The 25,095-nt window shown below is 39.4% G+C and overlaps 1 protein-coding gene across 1 annotated transcript; it reads left to right on the plus strand.

The window, feature by feature from the left end:
- The first annotated feature begins 19,911 nt into the window (after nucleotides 1-19,911).
- On the plus strand, nucleotides 19,912-23,209 carry xbp1 (X-box binding protein 1). Its single transcript, XM_074638949.1, is given in 6 exon segments — nucleotides 19,912-20,297; nucleotides 20,837-20,933; nucleotides 21,589-21,705; nucleotides 21,827-21,883; nucleotides 21,886-21,993; nucleotides 22,136-23,209. Coding segments are annotated over 6 exon segments (1,194 nt in total). The 5' UTR covers nucleotides 19,912-20,058; the 3' UTR covers nucleotides 22,712-23,209.
- The last annotated feature ends 1,886 nt before the right edge of the window (nucleotides 23,210-25,095 follow it).

Consider the following 25,095-nt stretch of genomic DNA (forward strand, 5'->3'; position numbering starts at 1 on the left):
AGTAAGATTCATTGGCTAATTTACGACGTCTCATGATCATAATACTAAAAAGCTGCACGGCTCCTCTGTTCTGTTCTCTCTTCATCTCTTCCCTTCTGTCAGTTAAAGGTGCAGTGTGTAGGATTTGGCGCAGCTAGCGGTGAGGTTGCAAATTGCAACCAACTGAAATTTTTCCCGTGTGTCGGAGAACTACGGTGGCTGACGCGGAAACATGAATGTCCCTATTTAGAGCCTTTGGTTTGTCCATTCTGGGCTAATGTAGAAACATGGCGGCCGGCTCCGTGAAGCAGGATTATTATAGTAAACTAAAATGAAAATAAAGAGTGAAAAATTTTGACTAAATTAAAACGATACCCTTTAAGAAAAACTACAAGTTAAAGGATTTTGCCTAGGTAAAAAAAACTAATAAAAATAAAATAAAATTGAACGTAAATTCATTTCAGTTTTAGTTTTTTTAGCTCAAATATATCACAACCAAAAAAAGGAGACAGCATGAATTTCCGTCAACTCTCGTGACATTGAACCACAGAAACCAAACGGTCTTGGCGCTATGCCGCAATTGCTTCACCAAAGTAGCACGAAGATTAAACATTAAACATTATGGCCATTCCTACACAGTTCTCCAACCATGTATTTTGTATGTATAGCTACATACTTCTGAGACATTATAGCTGGTCCTAATACAAACAAACTGAAACTACTCTAAAACTAAATACATAAATATTAAACCTTTCTGAAAAATGGAAACTAAACTAAAACTAGTAAACACTCTGAAAACTAACTGAAACTAAACTAAAATTAAATCGAAACATCGACACTAAAATAAAATAAAAACTAGTAAAACCCTGCCGTGAAGAGGACCCGCTCCATATGTAGATATAAACTGCTCCTTCTAAGGTAACGATTCTTATTTTCAGGTGATTATACACTAAAGAAAACATACTTATTAATACTATATTCCATTTCTGCCAATAGATCCCCCTAAATGTAACACACTCTTCATTAAATACTTTCTTCTTCTTCTCCTCTGACCGTGTAAACCTTGCTACAGCTGAAACAAATGGTCGAATAATCTATTAGTTAATTACAAAAAAAAACAATTGATAACAATTTTGATGAGAATTTGCTACTTTTCTTTGTCTTACGTGGTAGTAAACAGAGTTTTTTGTTTTGTTTAGGACTATGAGTCCAACAGGACAAGCAATTTGAAGACGTCACCTTGTGTTTTAGGAAATTGTGATGGGCATTTCTCACTATTTTCTGACATTACATAAACGATCATTAATCAAGAAAATAATGCTTAAATTACTTGATAATAAAAAAATGTAATGTTAATTGTGGAGAACTGGAGATTTCCCCTATTTTTACTTTACGTTTTAGAAGATGAATTAATCCTATATGTGGCAGTATCAAGCAGATAATCTAATTTATGAGGACTGGGGTTTTTAAAGGGGGATAAGTGCATACAAATACTAGATTTAATATGTGCCTTAAAGTGGCAGTAGGCAGTATATTTTTGGCATCATTGGGCAAAAATTCCATAATAAACTTTCAGCATATTGTAATTCATGTGCTTGAAGAAGAAAACTAGACTTTTGCACCTCCTCATTGCTCTGTTTTCAGGCTTTAAAAAAATCTAGCCCATGACGGGTGACTTTGACCAATTACAGATCATTTCATTGACAGAGCGTTCCTATTGGCTGTGCTCCGGTCATGTGACCAGAAGTTGGCGTTCCTTCACCAGATTTCACAATGGCGGCGGCGTCACAAACTTTCTCATTTTACAGCTAAACCGTGCACTACAAGATGATTCTGAAACATTTGAGGTGAGAAATAGGCATTAACGTAACATAATATTGATTCATATTTGATCAGCGCTGCCTAGTTTGACCGTTTGGTCGGAGTTCGCGAGTGATTGACAGCCGGCTCTCAGATCAGCTCTTACTGCTTGTTTTCCTCTGGTCTGTGAAATCCTGCAGATGCCGTTAGGAGCACGGGAGGACACTGGAGGACACAGAGGCACATGATTTTTTTCCGGTTACCTGTGTCATGTACTACTGTCACGATATAGCGACAGTTTTATAAAAATAACTTTATTTAATCATATTTGCTCCAATCTCGCCTACTTCAGCTTTAATGGTGCCCTTGTTCTGCAAACTTATCTGTTGCGCCGTTTACTGCGTCCAAGCCCTCACGTGTCTGTCCAGCTTACCCCCGAGCTACTTCACTCTTTTACACATTTCTATACACCATTATCATATAACTGCGATGATACTTATTGCTTGTGCAAAACCCCCCTTCCAGCCTGTCATTGTGAATAAGAATCTGTCCTTAATTGACTTGCCCTGTATAAATGAATTAATATGAAATAAACACAAGATCACGTGTTACTAATAATACCCAAAGGGAACATTTGAATGTGTTTGATCAGTCCATCAGTGCAGCGCTATGCGTCCCAACCGGGCTCCCAGCCCCTGTGAATTGTCCCTTTGTTGGCACGGTGCTGACGTTATGTTTTAATGAAGAAAGGAGATGATGAGGAGGGGGAGCATTTACATTCATGGCTCCCAGAAGAGCGCATCACTGCAGCATATTATTACATAAAGCAATTAGGGGGCCCCACAGCCCCCCAGATTATGGGAGATGCTTTCCCCATGATGACACAGAACGGTGATGACTATTGACTCCAGCCGGCTCAGAGTATGTTGCATGTTTGCAATGATGTCACTGCACAAACCCCAGTGGGAAACTCTCATGAAATGAATTATAAGTTGAGAGGACTGAGGGGAAAAATATCAACACTGAGGGAGGGATGGTGGAGAGTCCTTGGATGATAATAATAAAAAGGTTATTTATGGAGTGCCTTCACAAACACATGAAGATGTGAAGTTAAAGCGGCTATAATTCATATTTTCTAGAATAACAATGGATTAAATGACAGGGTGAAACAATGTGACAGCATGAAAGGAGTCACTTGTAGAGAATTATGACCTGAATCTGCAGCTCCCCTCGGCTTTACAGAGCTTCATAGTGAGATTCAGCTCATTGTTTAGCTGTCCGGCCCACAACCTTACTATTTTAGTTCACTCCCACTGCTCTCATATTTTCAGCCGCAGAAGGCAGTTGTTTTCAGCATAAAGGCTCTAAAAGCCCACTCACTGTACACTACCTGCCCTCAGGAGTTGGTGGAGACCAAAAACAGAGCTAAAAGACAGTGAACACTGGATTTACATTCGACAGGTATCCAGAAATACAACTCCAAACTAGAAGGGCACTTGGAGTGCACAGACCTCCGCCAAGGCCAATCCGCAACAAAATGTAATGGGTTCTTCCTTGGCCCATGCTACACCCTTCTACCAAGTTTCATGAAAATCGGGCTAGTAGTTTTCTTTAATCCTGCAGACAAACAAACCAACAAACTGAACCGAAAACATATCCTCCTTGGCAGAGGTAATAATGATAATGTTGCTCAGTAACTTCTGGAGGTGTAAATAATAGGGCTGTCAAAGTAACCGCGATAACGCAACTTGCAATTTTTAGGTTGTAGCGGGCTCAGTTTTAAATCTAGAGTGAAGATACTGGCATCATATGAAACTAGAAAACCTTGAACTAGACCTAGTTTGTTGCGAAGGAGGTTAAATAACGCTCCAAACTTACACAAAAGTTTGGCAAGTAAAAACTGGCATGGCCATTTTCAAAGGGGTCCCTTGACCTCTGACCTCAAGATATGTGAATGAAAATGGGTTCTATGGATCCACAAGTCTCCCCTTTACAGACATGCCCACTTTATGATAATCACATGCAGTTTTTTTTTAATGCAGTTTAAATGTGTTATTTTCACCTATTCTAAAATGGTGTATTTGAATATGTCTGCATACTGGGGTCCCTAAACAGTCTTGGAGATACATAAATTAGGTATAACTGTAAAGCTGTGACTCTTGTGGATCCAATGAGCTCAATTATATTCAGGTGTGATGATGTTAGTCCCCATAGTAGTCATTTCATTTTAGTGAAACCATTTTTTGAAACCTGACCTCACTGTATACAATGACCTGTGGTGACCTCTAGGATAATCACAGCCTCATGAAACTTTGCAGCCACAAACCAGAGACCGAGAGCATTCAGAGGATGGATGGCTTTCCTAGGTAGATTGACAATAAGGGGGTTTCTGAGCAGTTTACACAACAGAAGTGCTCGCCATCCAATTGCAGAAAAATACAATTCTTGCTGAAATCTCAAAATGTCAAAATGTTTTGATCCCAAATCACAGCATGGCTTTTTCTATGGTGTTTTTCAAGGTCTTGGTGTCTTAATGTGGTATTTTGGAGGGATTATTAATAATTTTTTATCAATTCCCGATTGGTAAAAAAAATGGTTAAATTTAGCACCAAATCTGTGTAACAAATAGTATCAAACCCAAAAACAACTTATGCGACATAACAGAGCATGGGAATGACCATCATATACTCCTATCATAATGTTCTAAACCCTTATACACTCTCACAATGTATTTAATTAATTAATTATTTAATTAATGTTTATTTCTTTTTAATGACTAGAACACCTTGACACACAGTGCTGAGCAGCATCTCAAATTAATCTTCAGATTCCCAGCTCTCAGATGATGTACACCACTTCTATGTGACATCTACAGCTGACCTGCTATCTCCCCCTAAAGACCCCCTGTACCCCCCTAAAAATACAGGTCTACTGTGGGTCTCAGAGGGTTAAAGCTAATTAAGCATTATTTTATAAAAGTAAGTTTATCCGACCAAAGTTTTGGTCAGACAATTACAGCATCAACTTTACAGTGGACAAACGAAAGCATCAATCTACTTTTTAAAAAAGTGCTCTCCAATTTTCAAACAGCTCCTAACTAAATGCTACAGGCTTTGAAGTCCTAACTATTCAGGGGCTGGGCCCTTTCCTGCTCGGACCGCCCCCTCGGATCTGGCTCGAGGGTGAAAGTCGACTTTGAAGTGCAGACTAGACCAGGGGGAGGTATTTCAATAGGCCTCTAGTTCAGTCGAGGGCTAAAGTTGCAGCCGTAAGGGGGGAGGGTGAAAATGAGAGAGGAAAAGGAGCGATAGAGTCTTTTGAAATGAGGCACCTGTACGTTTGAGGCTTGCAAGAACAGGTATGTTCCCAGGGGTTAGGGGCTTTGGAGAATTCAAAGTCATTTCAGTCAGCTCCAACGCTCATAATCTGTTCTGAGAAGTGAGGAGGATAGGGGGGATATGATGTTGATACACTCACACAGGCGTGAACATGTTCTCAAAGGACTGGATGGATGGATGGATGGAATCTGTGCTCACACTCGCATGCACACACACGGCAACAAGACCAAAAAAACTAAACAGAGAGTGAAAAAGACTAATGTGGTGGCTCACTTACTGCAACAAAAAAGAGGAGCTGAACAATTTTATTCTACTGAGCTGTGAGCAATGCAGAAACTATATTTAGGTCATCTTTATTCTGAGAAATGGAGACACAATATCAAAAAGAAAGAGAGAAGGAGAAAAAAAGTTAGTGGCTGATGTCCTCATCAAGGATCAAAGAGTAGAAGAATGAGTAGGGTTTGCCTTGTGGCGACATGACGGGAAAGTGGATGAGGAAACTCAACTGGAAACAGGAGATAGATGACGACCCCTCAGGACAATGTGTGTGTGTGTGTGTGTGTGTGTGTGTGTGTGTGTGTGTGTGTGTGTGTGTGTGTCTTTTTCCACTTTACAATCTCAGATTTTTATCTATAAACATCCATTTGTATCATTAACAGATATTAATGGGAATACGCTTTCTTGCCAAGTTTAATATACTCTATGTAGCCAGTGTCTGTACTCTCTTAATCACATGTTGGTGTGTGTGTCAGATGGTATCAGCAATCACTTGCGACTTATTCCTATTTATTTATTCATTATTTCTTTAAGCATGTTATACTGTGTCATAATCAGCTGTGATTATATTGCTATTATATTATACTTGAGTTATGCATCTTCTATAGTCGGACTATAATATTCCAACTGGACATTATGGGGTTAAGGTGGTGTGTTTAGTGTCAATAGTTAAAATGCGTTCCTGTGTTATTTGTTACCTATAGTCGGTATCATTCAGCTTTTAGAAGCAGTGTCCCAGTCAGTATGCTCCTACATATTATATAGAGACACATTCTGAATTTCTACAGTGAATAAAAGATACTAGGAGATATTGGGTTTGTAAATTTAAAGGTTTTTGACGTAAAACTTTACCATTATTAATACTAGTTAAATGATTATTTTATTATTTACATTTAATTCTTCTGGAAATGTTTGCCCTAAAAGAGCAGATTCATAAAACTATTAAATAATTAATTTCATTAATTATATTTGTTCATAAATAAAAAAAAAGTTTTCAGTTCACTAATTATTTTACAAAAAGGACGTGAACATTGTATTGATAAATTACAGCACCATCTTACCATAGTTCAGTGTTGTGTTCACAGGTTGTTGTGCTGCCTCCCTGGTGGCCAAAATAATTACTGCAGCTTTAACTAGCCAACTACTTTTTGTTTTATACATTATTATTATATACTTATATATGAAAAATAAAAATAAAAATAGAAAAACGAAGCATTACAATAGTGATTTGGAGGTCGAATACCATGGCAACGGTTGAAGCTCTGAAGCATTCGGGTCAGCCCTATATTGTACTCAGTTCTATTAAATTACTTAAAAACAAGAACAGTATAAAGTTTTTGGACTTGTTTGCTTTTAATGTTTATATGTCTTACTTAAACATATTACTTAATGTGATTACTTGTTAATTTATATATAACAAACTCTCTTCCTGCTCTTCCCTCCAGGAAGAGCTGGAAAATACCCGGCCCTGGATAAGCGGAAGAAAATGGATGGATGGATATAATAAACTTTATTTATCAATTTATCTTGATTTTTTAAAAAAAAATCTTCCTTTTGATTGGAAAATGTACTTCGTCACTTCTTGCTGATTTTCATAGTGCGTCTATATCTGAAAATATGTTGTGTTCCTGTTTTGTAAATAAATAAATACATAAATCCTCTTAATTAATAGCAAGCGAGTAGAACTGACCAACAAGTGCTGACAAACAAAAAGTTGTTTCTCAACATAAAATACCAGTAATTAGAATTTTATAGGCTTATATTTATAGATGTATAAAATAAACTCCATTAAGTTTTATATCTTGCTGCCACTTGAGGCTGCCAAAAACGCAGACACCAAACTTTCTCTCACTAGTTGTTCTAGCTGTTCAGTCTTTCTAACACTTTCACTCACTCTCTCTCGTCTTCATTCATCGCCTCTACGGCCTTGTCTCCATCCCTCCTCACTAACTCCTTCAACATATTCCCCAGCGTCCCATTCAGTTGTGTCTGACTGCAGGCTCAGATCATCACTCCGAGGAGGAAAACAATGCGTCACAGCACTAAAATCCCCAAACATCCAAATCCCCAAATGAAAAGCCGGTCCGCACATCACTCATGCTGCTCTCAAAGAAGGGATCTTTGGTTTGCGTGAGAGGACATGCTGACACAGTGCAACACTGACACATGTGCCACCCAGTGGTTGGGTGGCAGTAGAGATGTAAGGATGGGGGGGGGTTGGAGAGAGGGATGACTGGAGAACTGGTCGGGAAGAGAAATGTGGTTCACCATGACTGGAAACAGATCATCTTCCCTCGTGGGTCTCTTTGATGTCTGTGAGACTTATTTTGTTTTCTGCTGATTTTGTGGTATTCATTCATACCCTCACACAGACACGCATACACATCAGTTGAAGGAGACATCAAAGGAACTTCAGTTCAAACTTAGCCGGTAGACACAAATTCAATTTCCCTTGAGAATCAGATCTTTGTATGAAGCACCAGCTTATTGAATTACTGCTTTACTGTATTCAAATAATTAGTTCACTAGATTTTCAACTTGGATGTGGACCAAAACTCTGAAGTACTGCAAGTTTTTAATTCTTATGTCCTTAAATGTGCAATGTGTAAGATCTGACCAGAATTTTAGTTTAAACCATTAAAAAAATTAACATCATCAACAGAATGTGACGAGGTTACAGCGTTAACGTTATGTCCAAGACGTCTACGTATTGTGTTTGTAGAGAAATGAGCAACCAGCTGTAGCGTCCAGTCTGCTCTCAGTCCAACATTAGAGGACGAAGAAGTAGAGCTGCACGAGGGCTTGCCAATCATGTTGAAGGTACGCTTTGATGATTCGTTTATTGGATTCATTCCAAAATGGCAGAAACGAGAGAATGTTTCAGGAGGACGAGAGCGGGCGGCGGCTACGGGAGAGGGAGCTTCATTTAGCAGTTAGCAGTTAGCTCGAATTCACCTAGCGGCGCAAACCCCAGCACCGGAGGTCTGATCCGCACATGGGAGAAGTTTGCAATCTCCTTAGGTTTAGGCAACAAACCTACATGGTTAGGTTTAGAAAAGATCATGGTTTGGGTTAAAATAAAAGCCCCGTAGGCAAACTTCTCCCATGTGCGGGAGGATGAGACGAAGTTGCGGGTTGTCTACTCGCCACTTTGAATTTGGTCCAATAAACAAACTATCAAAATGTACACGGACCGTCCATCCCCCGCTTAGTGGCACAGTAAACACAATATAAGCCGACGCTAGCAGTGTTATTTGGACCGGCTCTCAGAGTTTCAGTAGTTTGGTTGAATTTTGCGTATTCTTGCCCTGCTGTTAGTTTCTTTATTTGATAACTGATGACTGTATGGACCAGTGCTAAAGGTGAAATGCTGACCCCTATTTCTTTGCAGCATGTGGTTAGATATGCTACACAGTGCTCCTTTAAACAGCAACACAGTCGTGATTGAAAGTTCATCCTTGACCTTGTAAACAGCCGATGACCAAATAATCTCACCACTAATATGTCTACTCAGTGGCTGTTCTGGAGCTTTTGATCATACTGCATGATTTTCATCAGCAGGTGGAGTTGCAAACTCCTTGAGATGAGATTATTTTGTCAACAGCAATGATACTGTATCGTTGAAAACAGCTTTGTGCAGCACAAAAACTGCTTCTTTTTACCGGCTACAGTATCACGTGTATAGTTGTCAATGTCATTCTGACTAGTCACAATTTCATTTTAGATATCTAAAAAGGACAATGTAGATATCTACAATTGAGGGGGAATTAAAGATATCTTGAACTGGAATTATGACTAGTCAGAATTAAATTCTAGATATCTGAAACTGGAATTACAGATATCCATAATTCACATTGTGGATATCCGCAACTGAATTGTGGATATCCGTAATGAGAAACCCCATACACATGAATGGCAAAAGTAGTTTGAATCGTACTAGTCAAAATGTAATACGGATATCTAAAATTAGAGATTTTGCCCAGTCAAAATAGAATTATGGATATCTTGAATTAGAGTTTTGACTAGGCAAAACGACGTTGCAGATATCTCTAATGAATATCCTGTCTGGCTATTAAATGTTAAAACGGCTTGCCATAGAGGCACACTGAACTGACCAGCTTTGTAGGCTTGCAAACTCATCAGCTCAATAACAACATGCACTACCAGGGCAGGAGAAATCACAACAAGCAGGCCAGGCCGAGCAGAGACACAGGATGGGTCGTCACAATGCGACATCACCTACTAACTTCAAAAATTGTTTGAAAAGATTAATGCAATTTCCCACTTTTTGTGGACAATTTCTTTATTTGTGAATAGAAACAGACAATCCAGATTTTAGAAAAAAAAATGTTGTGTGTAATTTGCTGTTTCAAACACCAGAGGGCAGTAGGACACTTGACTTCTGCGTGGGCAGCACACGCCAGACTTCAACCAGTCAAAAGCCTGAGTGGGAGAAGTCTGGTAAAGGTTAATATAAAAGTTTTATAAAAACTCTCGTTGTAGGACGTGTGTCAATCACACGTATCTGAGTTTGACACTCACAAAAAGAAGAGGAAGTGAAAGTAAAGGAAGTGGCATGTCATGAAGACAGACAGGTTGTGGTGACAGGAAGATTAACGTGGGTTTCATCATTTTTGAGGGCCGGACGTCTTCCCCTCTTGCCTCTGTGTTGCATCAGATCAATGTTGCATCATTTAGTGGATCAGATCTGTCCAAGTTATCATGCAGGCTACTGTTAAATACACACATATGATGATTGCTGGTCTTTTTTTGCAGATTTGTAATCTATTTGCTCTTGTAACAGCACATTTTTCACTGCCACTTCATTATTCCTCTTCAGTGCCACTGAGATAAATTCAGTTGGTCCTATATGCATATGTAGAATAGACTCACATTATTTAAGCATTTTACATAAAGAGCCTACAGTCAAAAGTGAGCACAGCAGCATCAACAGGTTATAAAGACGCTCCTGCACAATCTTGCCTTCCTGTATCTGAACGTTACAGTGCCGTCGCTGGAAAACAGTGTTGTTGTTGTTGTGAGTCTGCCAGTACAGTGGGAGCGGAGTAAATGTGGCCCATGGAACAAAAAGAGCGCTATGTCAGCTCTCCGTACCAACAAAGCACGGCTTATCTGGGCAAACAAAGTGCCTGCAGAGACCCTAAGACAATTACGGAGAGGACGGACAACAAGCACTGTTCCACTGGTTGCATTTAGGTCAATTTACACTGAAAGATGCATTTGGCTTGATTGTTTCATTTCCCAGAAATGTCATTTGGTGCAGAAACTGTGTGATGAATGGGTTCATTAAAATGTGTGATGCATCAATGAGGATTTTGTGATCCAAGAGCAGGGACGTTTACGTGCTACTACTGTTGGAGTCTCTCTCGTCTGTTTTACTGCCCACTTACACAGAGAAAATGCATATGCAAAGTGGTGTATACCTTATCTGTAGTTTAGGCTGGCACACATGCACTCACTCACACTCAGATAATGAGACAAGTGATTGTAGGGTAACTGGTGTGGAGATGTCAAAGAGCTGAATGAGTTACTGCAGCATCATATTTCAAGATGGAGCGACACTGCAGCATGTCAACACAGTGCTGCTTTTGCAGGGCTGGAAAAGGCTTTCACACAGTCACAGCACTGAAGCTACATCCATACTACTACATACTACTACTCCACATACTACTTGCATAAAGTTGAGGTCTATGCTACTTTATGCAAATCAGGGGCGTCCGACGTGACTCACCGCCTCTGGAAACTCTCCAGAAACTTTTAAACTAACCGTTGTCGATCCAAAATAGAACAGATTCAGCGACTGCATGGCTTATTTCTTGCATAAATTGTTTTCAGAAACACATTTCGGTGAACCCATTTCATGATGTAAGAGAAGAAAGTTTCCAAACGAGCCGCCTCGTTGTTTCCGGTTTGAAAGATGGGAGCAGCAGCCCACGAGAGAAAGCGTTTGTCTAGTGGCAGCCCATCAAGTGTCCAACGCTGGGAAGCGAGGCGATGGCAAATGGACTTGCATTTATAGACAGCTTTTCTAGTCTTCCGACCACTCAAAGCACTTTACACTACATGTCAGCATACACCCATTCACACACATTCATACACTGATGGCAGAGGCTGCCATACAAGGTGCCAACCTGCCCATCAGGATCCAATCTAAATACTCATTCACACGTCAATGGCACAGCCAGATATGTCATATGAGCGTGCAGGGCGGTGGAGTCCCGTGGGTCTGATGCACATTCATTATGCCGAGGAAAATAACTCTGGCTTCAGCTATTAGTTAATTTTACAGCTTTTTTTATTTAAATGAGGGCTATTTAAGTGTTCATACTGGGAAGTTGATTTAATTATCCTCTGATTTACAGACGTCTCTTTATATTTTCATGGCTGTGGACTCATTGGCGTTTTCAATCCAAAATGTTGGCAGCGCTACTACAGCACAATCTAATGGCCATTGTCACAAAAAAAAACACACCAGAGTTTCTATACTCTTTGGTAGTATGGACGGAGATTAATTCTGAAACGGCCCTAAAACGCTTGTCTGGACGGAGATCGTTTTTGTTGTAAAAGTTTTAAAACTAAAACATATTAGTGTGGATGTAGCCTGGAATGCAAAGTGGAAACGATAAATTGGAAATGATGCAGTACAAATGACAACTTGACATGTAAACGACCAGAGAGAAAAAATGCATATTTCAACATTTGTGAAGAAATAAATGAATAAAAGCAGGTAGAGAAAATGAGAGATCATGATATGCAGAAATTGGCAACGGAGAAATTACTAAAAAACCCTGAGAGAAAAACAACAGAGCAAGAGATACTGTAGAGGCGGAAGGTGTGGGAAGGCTCAAGGCCGAACAAACAGCCCAATGAATCATGGGTAAGGGACGAGATGTGCGATGAGGAGGAGGTATAGGCAAACACAGCGACCTGCCGCCCCCTGCAGCTGGACGCTGTCCCAGGGTGTGACCTCGTTCACCCCTATTGTCCAGCCCGGCGTCGCCCTACAACACCACCGTTTACACCAGTACCCGCCCCGGTGAGCACACACAGGCGTTACTGTTTACCCTACATGCCATGCCTACGCTGTAGTAACAAGGCCTTCCCTAGAAAAAACTAAAAGGCCAGTCTTGATAGGCTGACAGCAGCCTCCAATAAAACATGCATGAGTATTTTTGTTCTTAATTGCAACGTGAGTTGGGACATGCTGTAACCTAATACTAATGGTTTAATTATGGTTACAATTAAGAAAGAATGCCGTGGAGCGTACTGTAGGTTATGCATTTGATGTGACTGATGGCAGCTGAAGCAATTACCTTTAATTTGACAGTTATCAAGCCAAAAAGTACAGATTGTCAGGACTCAATGCACAGAACATATAAAGGTGTTTCTGCAACTACGGGCAGTTTTAAGTCCCAGCAATGACATTTTTGATTTTTCTTGAAATGTACAGTGCAATGCTTGATAAATAAATACACTGTGTTATTACCCAACTTGACATAAAAAAATAATTACTAAATAATGTGATTTAATAAAGTTTCTGAAGCATTTTATGGATCCCAACACCACTTTTCTTCATGTCCCACAACTGTGATTTCAATGTTGAGATACGTAAAATGAGCTAATTAAATTACAATATGACATTATTTCAAATAGAATTGTTTCATATACATATGAAACATGTTTAATTTTTTAATAATTTTTAATTTAATTTAATTTTGAGTCAAAAGTGACCGTAGTTGCAGAAACACCCATAAAAAACGTATAGATAAACTATCCATCGATTCAAAATAATAAAATTCTTTAAGGGGGTTACTAATGCCAAAGTTTCTTTCTATGAATGATATGATGAATTAATTTACAGAAAAAAACCTAACCAGTTGCATAAAACACGTAAAAGTACATTTAATTCTGGGTTTTATAATCTGCTTTATGTAACTGTTGGATATCAGCCATTAGAAGTTTGTTTGGACAGGTAAAAATCATACTCACAATGTGCTGTTCATTAAGCTTTTATCAACCCAAAACATGAACTGGCATAGCTTGAAACCTAAATGTATTAATTCAATAATATTAAATCAAATTACTTCTCTTCAGGAGCCTTGGCTGAGAAAAGTGGGACAAACATAAAAACAGAATAGTGAGCAGTTTGTCAGTACGTTTTACAGTAATCTGGAGGGCCTGGTTATATCTTACATCACATCACCATCTGGAAGAAATAAGTGGGATTTCTACGCCCTGCAATGTTTGTTTTTTTATATACTTTTAGGATTGGTCCATTTTGAATTGTGGTTTCGAGGATCCACCCACCTTAATCACAGGCTCCAACTGTGAGCTCAAGGGAGGATCCCCACTTCTGCATTTGTGAGTGTGAGTGTGTGTTTAAGTACTGGTTGAGCCGAGTCTAGCAGACAGGGCGGACTATAATTGGGTTTAGCTGTGCACACAGTCTCTCTCAGAGCCTCCAAGGAAGATTATCTGAATCCAGGATGTGTAACCAATGATTTAATGCCCATACTGCAAATAAAGTTAGTCAGCTTGTCCCATGTTACAAAATATTAAACAGAATTACTCTTAAAATACAGTAAGTAAACACTGCCAACTGAACTATTTCTACTTCCTTCCAATACAGATGAAATGATACAGGGATTTCTCGGAGAACTTTGTCAATATATTACATTTCTAGCGTATTTAAAGGTCTAGCACACTGGTTCCCAACCTGGGGGTCCAGACCCCCACTAAGGGTCGCCAAAGTTTCACAGGGGGGTCACCATGACCGTCTTGATTTTAAGGGGTGTAAGACGACTTATTTTAAGGTATGCGTTTGGCCAAGATCTCAGCATTTCATTCATTTCTGTGGAGAAATCTACATAAAATTGTTATTTTTAAAAGACAAGATAAGGGCACGGTGAAGACCTGAACACAAGCTATAGTCACAGAGCCGTCCCTTTCTGCTAAACAGGATCGTCCTGCATTAGAAGAGTACGCAGCTAAAACAACCAAAGAGATAAGAGAACAATGGCCGAGAGTCAGGGAGGAGAAAACACTGAATTTGTCAAAAAAGAAGCCTATTAAGTATGTGTTACTGTTAAAAAATAAAAAAAAAATACACAAAACAGAGAACTGTATTAATAGTTCCTAAAGATAACAGGACAACTTCATAGTTTCAGGTGATATATACACTAAAGAAAACATACTTATTCATTTTATTTTCCATTTCTGCCAATAGATCCCTTAAATGTTACACACTGTTCCTTTAAACAAACAAGATATAAAGTGTTAGTGGTCTTAGAGGTTCTGGTCAGCGTATTTTGTTACCGATGGACAGAGCCAGGCTAGCTGTTTCCCCCTGTTTTCAGTCTTTGTGCTAAGCTACGCTAACCGTCTGCCAGCTATAGCTTCATAACACATAACAAAACAGAGTGATTACTACTGGGTTTCTGTGTATGTAGTCATTTGGTGAAGACGTTTTTGTTTTGGAACAGTTGTTTTTAATGATAAGAAGTTCCGAGAAGCTGCAGGGCAAAACATTTCCTCTGCAGGTCTAGCTCAAGTATTCTACAAATGCACTCTGCATTCTTTAGAACCAGTCAGACAGCAAACACCTTTAAAGTTTAAGAGCGTCTTGAGTCTCCTCGTCTCACTCTGCATTCAATGAGTGCTAATTGTTTGTGCTTACGTTATGTTGTTACGCCCTCGTAAGCACATCATGTATTAAGAGGATTTCAATCAAGTACTTACAGAGTATTAGTTTGTGTCTCTTCTATGGGTTAATACACTGGTATGAGTCAATTGGCAGTAGTGGAAGGTAACTAAGTATATTGAGTACTGTGCTTGAGTACAATTTTGAGGTATTTATTGAGTATTTGAATTTTATGGTACTTTATACTTTATATTCTTCTACTCAACGACATTTCAGAGGCAAATATAGTACTTTTTACTTCACTACATTTATCTGACAGCTGATAAAGACTTTATCAGTATATAAATTGTGATATTGTGTTATAGAATTAACTACCTAAAAGTATATAAAGCATCTAAAATGAGCTCCACCACAACTAGCTATAACATTAAAGTACAGTTTACATGTTAATGCATCAATAGTAATAGTCCAGTAATATAATTATGTAACACTGACAGGGCCCATACTCACAAACAAATACTTTTACTTTTGATACTTTGAGTACATTTAGCTGATGATACTTTTACGTAAGTGAAATTTTGAATGCAGGAGTATTTCTATAGTGTGATGTCACTACTCTTACTTTAAGTAAATGATTTGAATATTCTTCCACCACTGTCCACTGAGACATTTTACTAGGAACTGTTTGAATACAATGCGGACTGAACACATGATTTGCATTTTAAATGCGAAGCATTTGCAGAACAAAGGAATATTTTCTGTCAGTTTGATGACAGATACTCACTGACTACAGAATGTAGACACACTTAAGTATGACACACAAAAGGAAAAATCCCCCTGGCTATTTTGCAGAAAGATTTGCATTCTCTTGAGTTACTACCCCTCTAGCCCACTCCGGGGTTAACATAACTTGAGAGCTACACACATTTGGGAGGTCACGTCACTGAAAGCAAATGTGACACTTGTGTCATGCATGATGGGGGATCCCCAACCGACTTCCCAGGTTAAAAATAACTAACCATATTTATAATGTTTATGCCACCGTAGTGTCCAGTGTTTGTATACTGTAATATTTCACTCGCGTACTGTTGGTTTCGTACTAAGGTTTCTTACATACCATAAAATCTCATACTGTTTTAACGTACTATAATAGCATGTGTGTGTGGGGGACTTCGGACGCAGCCTTAGTCACTAAAGAAGGGAACTTTCATAGTCTGACTAATAGGGCTGTCAATCGATTCATATATTTAATCGCGATTTTTATTCTGTTCAAAATGTACCTTAAAATGAGATTTGTCAAGTATTTAATACTCTTATCAACATGGGAGTGAACAAATATGCTTGTTTTTTGCAAATATATGTATATATTTATTATTGGAAATCCAATATTAATTAAAATTATTAAATTAAAATCCAAATTATTGGGATCTTTAGGTTCTTTAGTTTCATATGATGCCAGTATCTTTTTTTCCAATTAATATAAATTGTATTTGTATGTACAACCTATTGAGAAAGTATTGTTTGGGGCCTTATTAATTGCCAAATCTATTTCTATGTATGTATCTATGTTGGTATGCTAACCTTGGAAGGGATGAGGGGTGGGAATGGATGGTGTCATCTGTAACTCTGCACCTATTCCTCTGAATAGAAAAATCTAAATAAAGCAAGAAAAAAAAGTAATAGGGTTAATTTAATTTTTACTAAAGTTGTTTTTGAGGTGCTCGAAAAATAATAATAACTGTGTTTCATCTTATGGCAAGGGGGTAGTGTATAATATTAACTATCTTCACCCTGTTTGCTCTCTTGAGTGACATGAAGAAACTTGAAAAGAGGAAATGTTCACTTGGAAGTTTAAAGGCACACCTAACTTCTTATTTGCTTTCAGTTAGTGTAAACTTCCATTCACGAGGCCCTTGGAGTTTTACTAATTTGGTATATTGCTTTAAATAAAGGACATCCTGCATTCAAATCCTTCTTGAATACTACACTATACTCTGACACACCATCATAAACGCCTGCTCTCACTTTCTCAGATGTTGATTCTGCAGTGACGGTGACGCTTCGCAAACAGGCCAGTGTTTGCTCTAGCTCCTGTAGTTAGTCCTGCGGAGGCGAGAGACGACGGGGGCAAAGGGCTTAAAAGCTGTAAACAATAACGGTGGCCACATACTGCAAAAATGTGAATTCCTGTTTGAGGACAAACAGGAGTTTCAGGAAGAGAGTGTACTTGTGAACTAGCTTGATGTGTTTTTTTAACAGTTCCTGACTGAGGCCTGTTTACTTTGAGGGGGTGGGGGACATCTTTATCTGAAACGATAGATGGCTGCTTGTTGAGAAAATGCTTAAAGCCACCTGAGGAGTTTTATTGTGATGCCACAGTCTTGTAGTCTTGTTATCAAAGTAGTAGTAAACTCTGCTCTATCATATTGATTCATGTCTTTCACCACGAGGCTCTCTGTTCAATACATGTAGTGAACTAAACAATTCACTCTTGTTGTGTTCAAAGTTGAGCAACAGCGTGGTTGCTGAGCTGATCTCTTGTTGTCACCACATCCGCTTGTTTTTGTTGTGTTGTAAAGAACTACTTTTGTTTTATGTTGTGCATTTATGGGTTAAGCAAACCACAGTTTCACTACTAACCTTTTTTAGGCCTACTTTAAATGAAGTTGAGTGTTATAAAAATCCGAAATGAAATGTAACAATATTGTTCAGGCAATCCTTTTTTTTGTTGTATCAAAAGTGTAGCAAACTATAATTTGTTATAGAGTGCTACAGGAATGAGTCCTAAAACCTAGAAATGAGTTAGCAGTTTAGCACTTCTGGTTCCCTCGTCTGGAAGTCAATGGGCTTTTAGTTAGATGCCTGAAATAAGGTCTGTGGTTAACACAAGCTGAAGAGATTTTAATGTTTTGTTCTACGACATAAAATACGTCAGTAAAAACCTTTATGTGTCCTAAAAAAGGCGGTTGCTAACAAGTGGCTACTAAACGTCATGACGCCGGCTCATCCGCCTCCACAGCCTCGTTGTTTATACTCGCACTCATGCGACCGTGGTGTAGTTAGTTTAAAGTAGTGTTGTCCCGAATACCATTTTTGGGCTTTTTGGTGCGGCGCGGCAGGCTGACATGTTCTTCTGTCTCTTTGTCTCCATCTCCCCCGTTTCAGCGTCCACGATATCCATCTGAGAATAACTAATAATAAATAATGTTGCAGGATTATTGCTTATTTTATGGGCTATTTGGGGATTTATACATTATTATAACATACTTATATATATATATATAACAAAAATGAATGAAAAAATACCACGAAGCATTCGAATACTGATTTGGAGGTCAATTTCCATGGCAACGGTCGAAGCTTTGAAGCGTTCGGGTCAGCACTAATTTATAGCCTAACGTTAGCTTTTTACTTCTGATGATTGCATTTACACTACAAAAATAACAAAAGTGATGTTCATTTGTTAAGATTATCTTGCTGAATAAAATGTATAAGTATCATAAGCATATGTTTGCCACAGAGCTTATTTTCTGCAATAATCCAAAACCCAATGGAAAAATCCCATTGGCTTTTTGTCGAGGGAACCAGGGCGATGCCAACTTCCTGGTTGGCCTACAAAAATACGCCATCCATGGAGCACTCTCTTTGATCACAATGTAACAACTCAAAATGTGAATTTTTGATCATATGTACATAAATGAATCATCCACAGTGACATTTATTTTCAAAAAGAGTGCAAACATTGAACAATAACCTGTGGCTTTGTAACATGATCGCTGTTGCTTTTATTGAAAGTTACAGTAATTAAAGGAGTAGATGCAGGAAATAAAAAGCACTTCGGGGAACGCCATCAGAGTGGTTAAACTTGTTTTATGCGTCTAATTAGACTCCTTCAAAGAAAGGAATGAGGAAATTATAATGTACAAGACAAAGAGCAGGGAGCACGAGATGTCTCAAAGAGGAAAACTAACAGCATCTTCAAACTGATGCTTGAACTAAACTAAACAATCAAGAATATCTTGTATCCTGGAAAAAAAAAAGAAGTTTGGCCTGTTATTCTACAGTGACATTTCTGTTCTTAACTTCAGCTGATATAAAATCTAAAACCTCAATGTGACCTTTTTCTTTTAAAATCTACATAAAATACTCAGTGTTGTTTGTCGTTACTGGACAGAGAGGTAGTAAATACCATACACGGATGAAATAGGAACAACGTGGTGGACCCAGGAAACTCCAAATCAACACAGTGAAAGTACTATAGGCTTACAGTGTGTTGATGTGAACTGTGCAAGAGTGTGTGTGGGTGAAATCTGATGCAACTCCTAGAAATAAGGACCTTAGTATACACTGAAATCCCAGTTTACTCTGTCACAGGTCCCATGCTGATAGAATACAACAGAATAAGATGACTAAAAATGACACAATGACAAATTACACTTTTTTTTATTTTTTTAATTTTATGTTGGTTTTGTTTCATTTCTGTTGCCCTTTTCTGTTTGGCACAGCTCTTTGTTTATGTTTTCGCTATGCTTCTTCTGTATGTAAATGTTTTTAATGTTTTCTGCTGTTTCTATGTATACTGCCATTTTGAAATACAGAAGAATAGAATAGAATAAAATACACGAGAAAAAGATGACTAAAAATGACATATTGTTGCCTTGAAACAGAAATTGACACTAAAAGTCTTGATGGGAAATTTACACTTACAAGGAACTTTGTGAGCAATTCTGAGTGAAACTTCATATGTAAATTTCATCAGCACGGTCGACCAATCACAGGCCGTAAACAAAATACGTCAGAGTCGCTGGGAGCCAATCAGCTGTCACCACGACAGTAGAAAAAGCTCGCAGGCGCAGCTCGTCTTGTTGAACAGTAGAGAGAATCACCGGTGATCTATCGGGTAACCAGGGAAACCTTTAAGGTTTCTACTGAAATACAATAAAGGATACCCGATTATTTTCTTAAATTTCAGACACCAGACCAGTAGGATATATTACCAACATCATGGTGGTGATAGCAACAGCAGGAGGCACCGTGGGGTCCCACAAAGTGCTCCTGATTTCCGGGAAACAGACGACCGGCTCACAGACGAGCTTCAACCGGGCCATCTCGGTCGTTTTACCGTCACAGTCACCGGAGAGCCCGGACTCGTCCGATTCAGAGTCCGGCTCCTCAGCTGGGCCGCCCATAAGAAAGAGACAGAGACTCACACACTTGAGTCCGGAGGAGAAAGCACTTCGCAGGTTAGTCCTATTAACAAATAATCTCTAATTTAACATTATTTCTGAGGGTTTATGTGGGGACACGCCCTTTCTTTCTTTTGACGTTTAAATGCTGCACTTTACTGTCTTTTCATTGTTTTTATTATCCTCTTTTAACTTATACTTATATATTCTTTTATTCATTTTTATCTTATGCAATTTGTGCTCTTTTTTTTCTTGCTTTTATATATGTAAAGCACTTTGAATTTCCTTTGTGTATGAAATGTGCTATATAAATAAACTTGCCTTGACAGCACAAAGAAATAGAGTCAACGTAGCATCTCTTAATGTTATAAGCGGTTTAAAAATGGCCTCATAAAGCAGTAACAGAGCAGGATACTGGTATCCTGGTTAAATGCCTGCCTGCGTGGCAGCAGAAACATGGCCGGTGGTGGTGATTGCGCAGTACTGTGAACTCAAAGTCATGTCAGGGGGGGCTTAGTCAGCAGCAGCATCATCATGGAAAGAATGTGTGTTAAAAACATTTTTTTCTTTTTCCTCCTTCCCTCTTTTTTTTCCAGGAAACTCAAGAACAGAGTCGCAGCTCAGACAGCCAGAGACAGGAAAAAGGCTAAAATGGGAGAGCTGGAACAGCAAGTCATAGAGTTGGAGCTGGAGGTACATTTATTTCATCATGTTATTAATAATAATAAAGACAGCAGGGCACACCCATCTTCACCCACTTTCCTCATGTCCACCCATATGTCATCTGATGCTTCAAATGAAACATATCTTGAGACATCACTGGATACAATTAGTTTGTAATAAGGGCATTAATCTGCTCTAGGGAGGACAGATAATACTGCATACAGTGCACTTTCATAGACTAAGCTACTGGAGTTACCCTGCACTATACTCATTTTTAACAGCCTCTTCTGCACTATATTCACTTTTTTTAATAGTCCTGTATCACAGCTGTTACTCTGCACTATATTCACTTTTAACAGTTTTCTTCATCTCCTTGTATTTTTTTTATCTGGTATATGTTTTTGTACTTTGTACTTTGCACTACTATCTTTTTTACTGCTTGTTTTGCACTGTGGAACTGTGATGCTGGAAACTTGAATTTCCCTCGGGATCAATAAAGTTACTCTATCTATCTATCTATCTAATTATACCAAATACACTAAAATGATTTTTTTTAGTGCTACACTTCCTCCCTTTTTGGCGCAGCTTCATTTCTAGTTTTGGTTCGTTCTCGTCATGCATCACTTCCCCTTAAAACGGTTGCAAGTTTCAAGTACAAAACATCTGTCTGTTTTTCGTCCCGCAGAATCAGAAACTTCACATCGAAAACAGGCTACTTCGGGAAAAATCGAGCGGCCTACTGACAGAAAATGAGGAACTGAGACAGAGACTTGGGTTGGACACCCTCGACTCTAAAGAGAAGGTAAAGATTGTGATGCAAGACCGTAAAGAGGAAGTCGGTTGGCTTGTGGTAGTGAATGTCATTCTTCTGAGTGGCGTAACCTTAATTCACCCATTCTTTCCATTCTTTTTTTTCGTCACAGGTTCAGGGTTTGTTGTCCAACGGGAATGACGCAGGTTTAGGGATCGGGTCTTCTGAGTCCGCAGCACTCAGGCTACGTGTGCCTCCGCAGCAGGTGCAGGCCCAGCTGTCCCTAAATCTGAAGACTTCTCAATGGATACAGATGGTCCTGACAGTACAGACAATGAGGTAAGTCTTTAATAAATATGTCTCTTTTCGTTATGAAAAGACGTGTCTTGAGATTTAAATCCAAAGCTCTGTAATAACCAGCAGAGTCAGGTCATGGGTTACTAGGCTAATCTCTAACCTATTCTCTCCCCTCCCTCACTAGTCTGATTTGCTCATGGGCATTCTGGACATCCTTGACCCAGAGCTGTTCCTCAAGTCTTGTGAACAGGAGTACCAGGAGCCGCAGGTGCAGCTGGTCGGAGGGGGGAACCCAGTACCTACCACCACACCTACGGCTCTGGGGACCCCATCAGTTAAGCTGGAGGCCCTTAATGAACTGATCCACTTTGACCACATCTACACGAAGCCCGTGGAGGAGGTGGTGAGCGGCGGGCATTGCAACGACTCGGAGAGCGACACGGAGGAGAAGATCGACGAGGCCGCCTTCCCCATCGCCGACGTGGTGGTGGTCGAGGAGGAGATCGTCTGCATCAAGGACGAGCCGGAGGAAGTGGTCATCCCCAGCTGTGACGGTCACAGTCAGGTGGATGACTTTTTCTCTGGAACCTCCCCGCCTGCCCTCAGCGGCCTGGATAAGGAAGCCTGTCTTGCGGACACCTACAGCGACTCTGGATACGAAGGGTCCCCATCCCCTTTCAGCGACATGTCCTCTCCCCTGTGCTCAGACAGCACCTGGGAAGACATGTTCGCTAGTGAACTCTTCCCCCAGCTTATCTAAACGTCTGAATCAACCATCCAACCAATAAGTTATAATATATATATAAGAGCTAATGTGTAGTGTTCAATAACTACAGATGAGCACACAATGCTTCATAGTAACATAGAACACCACCGAATCCGCTCGTGTATATAGGCTCAAGTTAAGCACATAATCTCCTATTATTACAGCAGGTCTGTACCACTGGCGATGCTGCATTGACTTGTGGGAGATGGAGTTCCTGACAGCTTATTTCGGCATCATTTGATTACTGCAGAGGATTTAAGATTGATTACAAATCTTTCACTCACTGTTCCAGACGACACGTGGGTGGAGTCCAGTATTTCTGTAAATTAACAGGGGGATGGGGAAGGATCATTTAAATATAACCTTTTTATTTATTTGTGTATTCTGCTTCGGAGTCGCTGTATGTCCACATGTAAAAAAACGCTTTCTTCTAATTTGTCGACGCTCTCCATGTAGTCCAATTACTGCATTAAAAAACTTTTTTGCATTGCATCTCGTCTCCTGGTTTCAGTCACTGCCACTTGCTTATACATTTTTCATAAAGTTTTGATCTTTACTATTAAACACTGTTTATATATGCAATGTCACAAAGGATCATCTATCATGAATATGCACATGAAAGCAGAATGTTTAAGGAATAGATAATACAGGTAATATTATACATGTTTCCATCATGAGCTCCATACTAACATGCTACTTACTATGCTAAAACAGTACATGAGATTTCTTTTAGCTACCAATAGTGCATGAATTGCATACTATTTCTGGTGAGATATTACAGTATGCAACGCTGGACACTACGGCGGCATAAATATCCCACAATGCAGTGCGGTAGTGAGAACAACGTTCATAACAGACGTTGACGGACAGCTCTGTAACGTCAGTAACGTTTCAATTTAACTAAGTATAAGATTTCACTTTGTTAGGTGTAATATATATTTTAAATTAATTCAGACTTTGAGTCTCACAAACTGTCGTTTTGGTCACATGAGGATGGCTCGGGTTACCATGGTTACACGTCTACAACCGTTAAGGAAGCTCTCAGGAAGTGACGACACAAATTACTGCTCAGTGCAAATTTTTCTCGGGAAGGACCCCCACACCCTCCACTTTGGTTTTGAAGTCCTCCCTATTTTTGAGGATTCAAAGTTGGCCAGTATGCAAGTAGATATTGCTTCATTTGGAGGGGTCACAAAGCCAAAAAGAGGCTAGAAAACTACTGTACTAAGCAATAAATTATAGAAAAAGGTAGCTGACAGATTAATCAACACTGAAACATCAAGACATCTTTCTGCTTACACAGAGGTTTTATAAAAAGCTTGTATCGTCTTTACAATTTACATCACATTACCAGTTTTAGCCCAAGACATGATAAGAGATAAGGAGTTTTAATTATGCAAATGATGCTTAATCAGATCGTTGTTCGAATGTTTACTATGCTCTCTTAGTTGAGAATGAGGTTAGGGTATTAGGAGCATTTTCGCTAAACAGGTTTATCAAACAACAATCAACATCTATAACTCAATCATGCAAAGTGCAATCTGGTCACAGTTATCTGTCCAACTCTCCTATCAGTGAAATAATCTCACACATGTGCAGACACAGTGTTTATATTCCCTATCTCTGTTGTTCCAGCACAACCTTGCTTTTCTGAGAAGCGGGCCTGCTTGTATTACATAACACTTCTAATGTAACTGGGAGTTTCCCGGGAGTCCAGTCCGAGTTAGAGATTTAGTCTTCCCTTCCCGTCAGAAATAGGTCAGTGTAAGTGTTGTTGGTGTTTTGGCCTGCTGTGAAGAGAAAAGGCAGAGAGAGGAACACACCTTTCTCCTCAGGCCGTTATTCTAATCACAATGAGGTTGTCATTCTGTATGTTAGAGGAGACAGTTGGCCTGTTAAAGTACCTGAGGCCGTGATTGGTGTGACCCACCCATTGAACGAGTCCCTGTTGTTGTGTGAGCTGATTAGATCAGCTTCTCAAATGCTGAACACTGATGTAATTGATCTGCAGGGCCTGGCTGCCTGTTTGCTTTAACTCCTGTTCACTGACTACAAAGCTTTGTATTAGTGATGTCATCCATTATGTTTCACAGCAGCTACTCTCGTACACGACCTTCTCTCTGGCATCAGGACTCAATGTTTCAAAATGTGAACTCTCCAACAAGTTCTCATCCCAACTTGTCACATACTGACGCTTTGTCACTTTTTCCGTCGCAGTAAACACGTGCTTAAAGGTACTGTGTGGAGGATTTGGCAGCATCTAGAGTTGTGGTTGCAGATTGCAACCAACTGAGTACCCCTCCACTCACTCCTCCCTTTCCAAGACTACGGTCACGTGAGCAGCTGAGTGTAAAATGGTGGTATTGACGTTCACCTCG

Source organism: Sebastes fasciatus, chromosome 6 (genome assembly GCF_043250625.1).
Source record: "Sebastes fasciatus isolate fSebFas1 chromosome 6, fSebFas1.pri, whole genome shotgun sequence".
In the NCBI taxonomy this organism is placed as follows: domain Eukaryota; kingdom Metazoa; phylum Chordata; class Actinopteri; order Perciformes; family Sebastidae; genus Sebastes; species Sebastes fasciatus.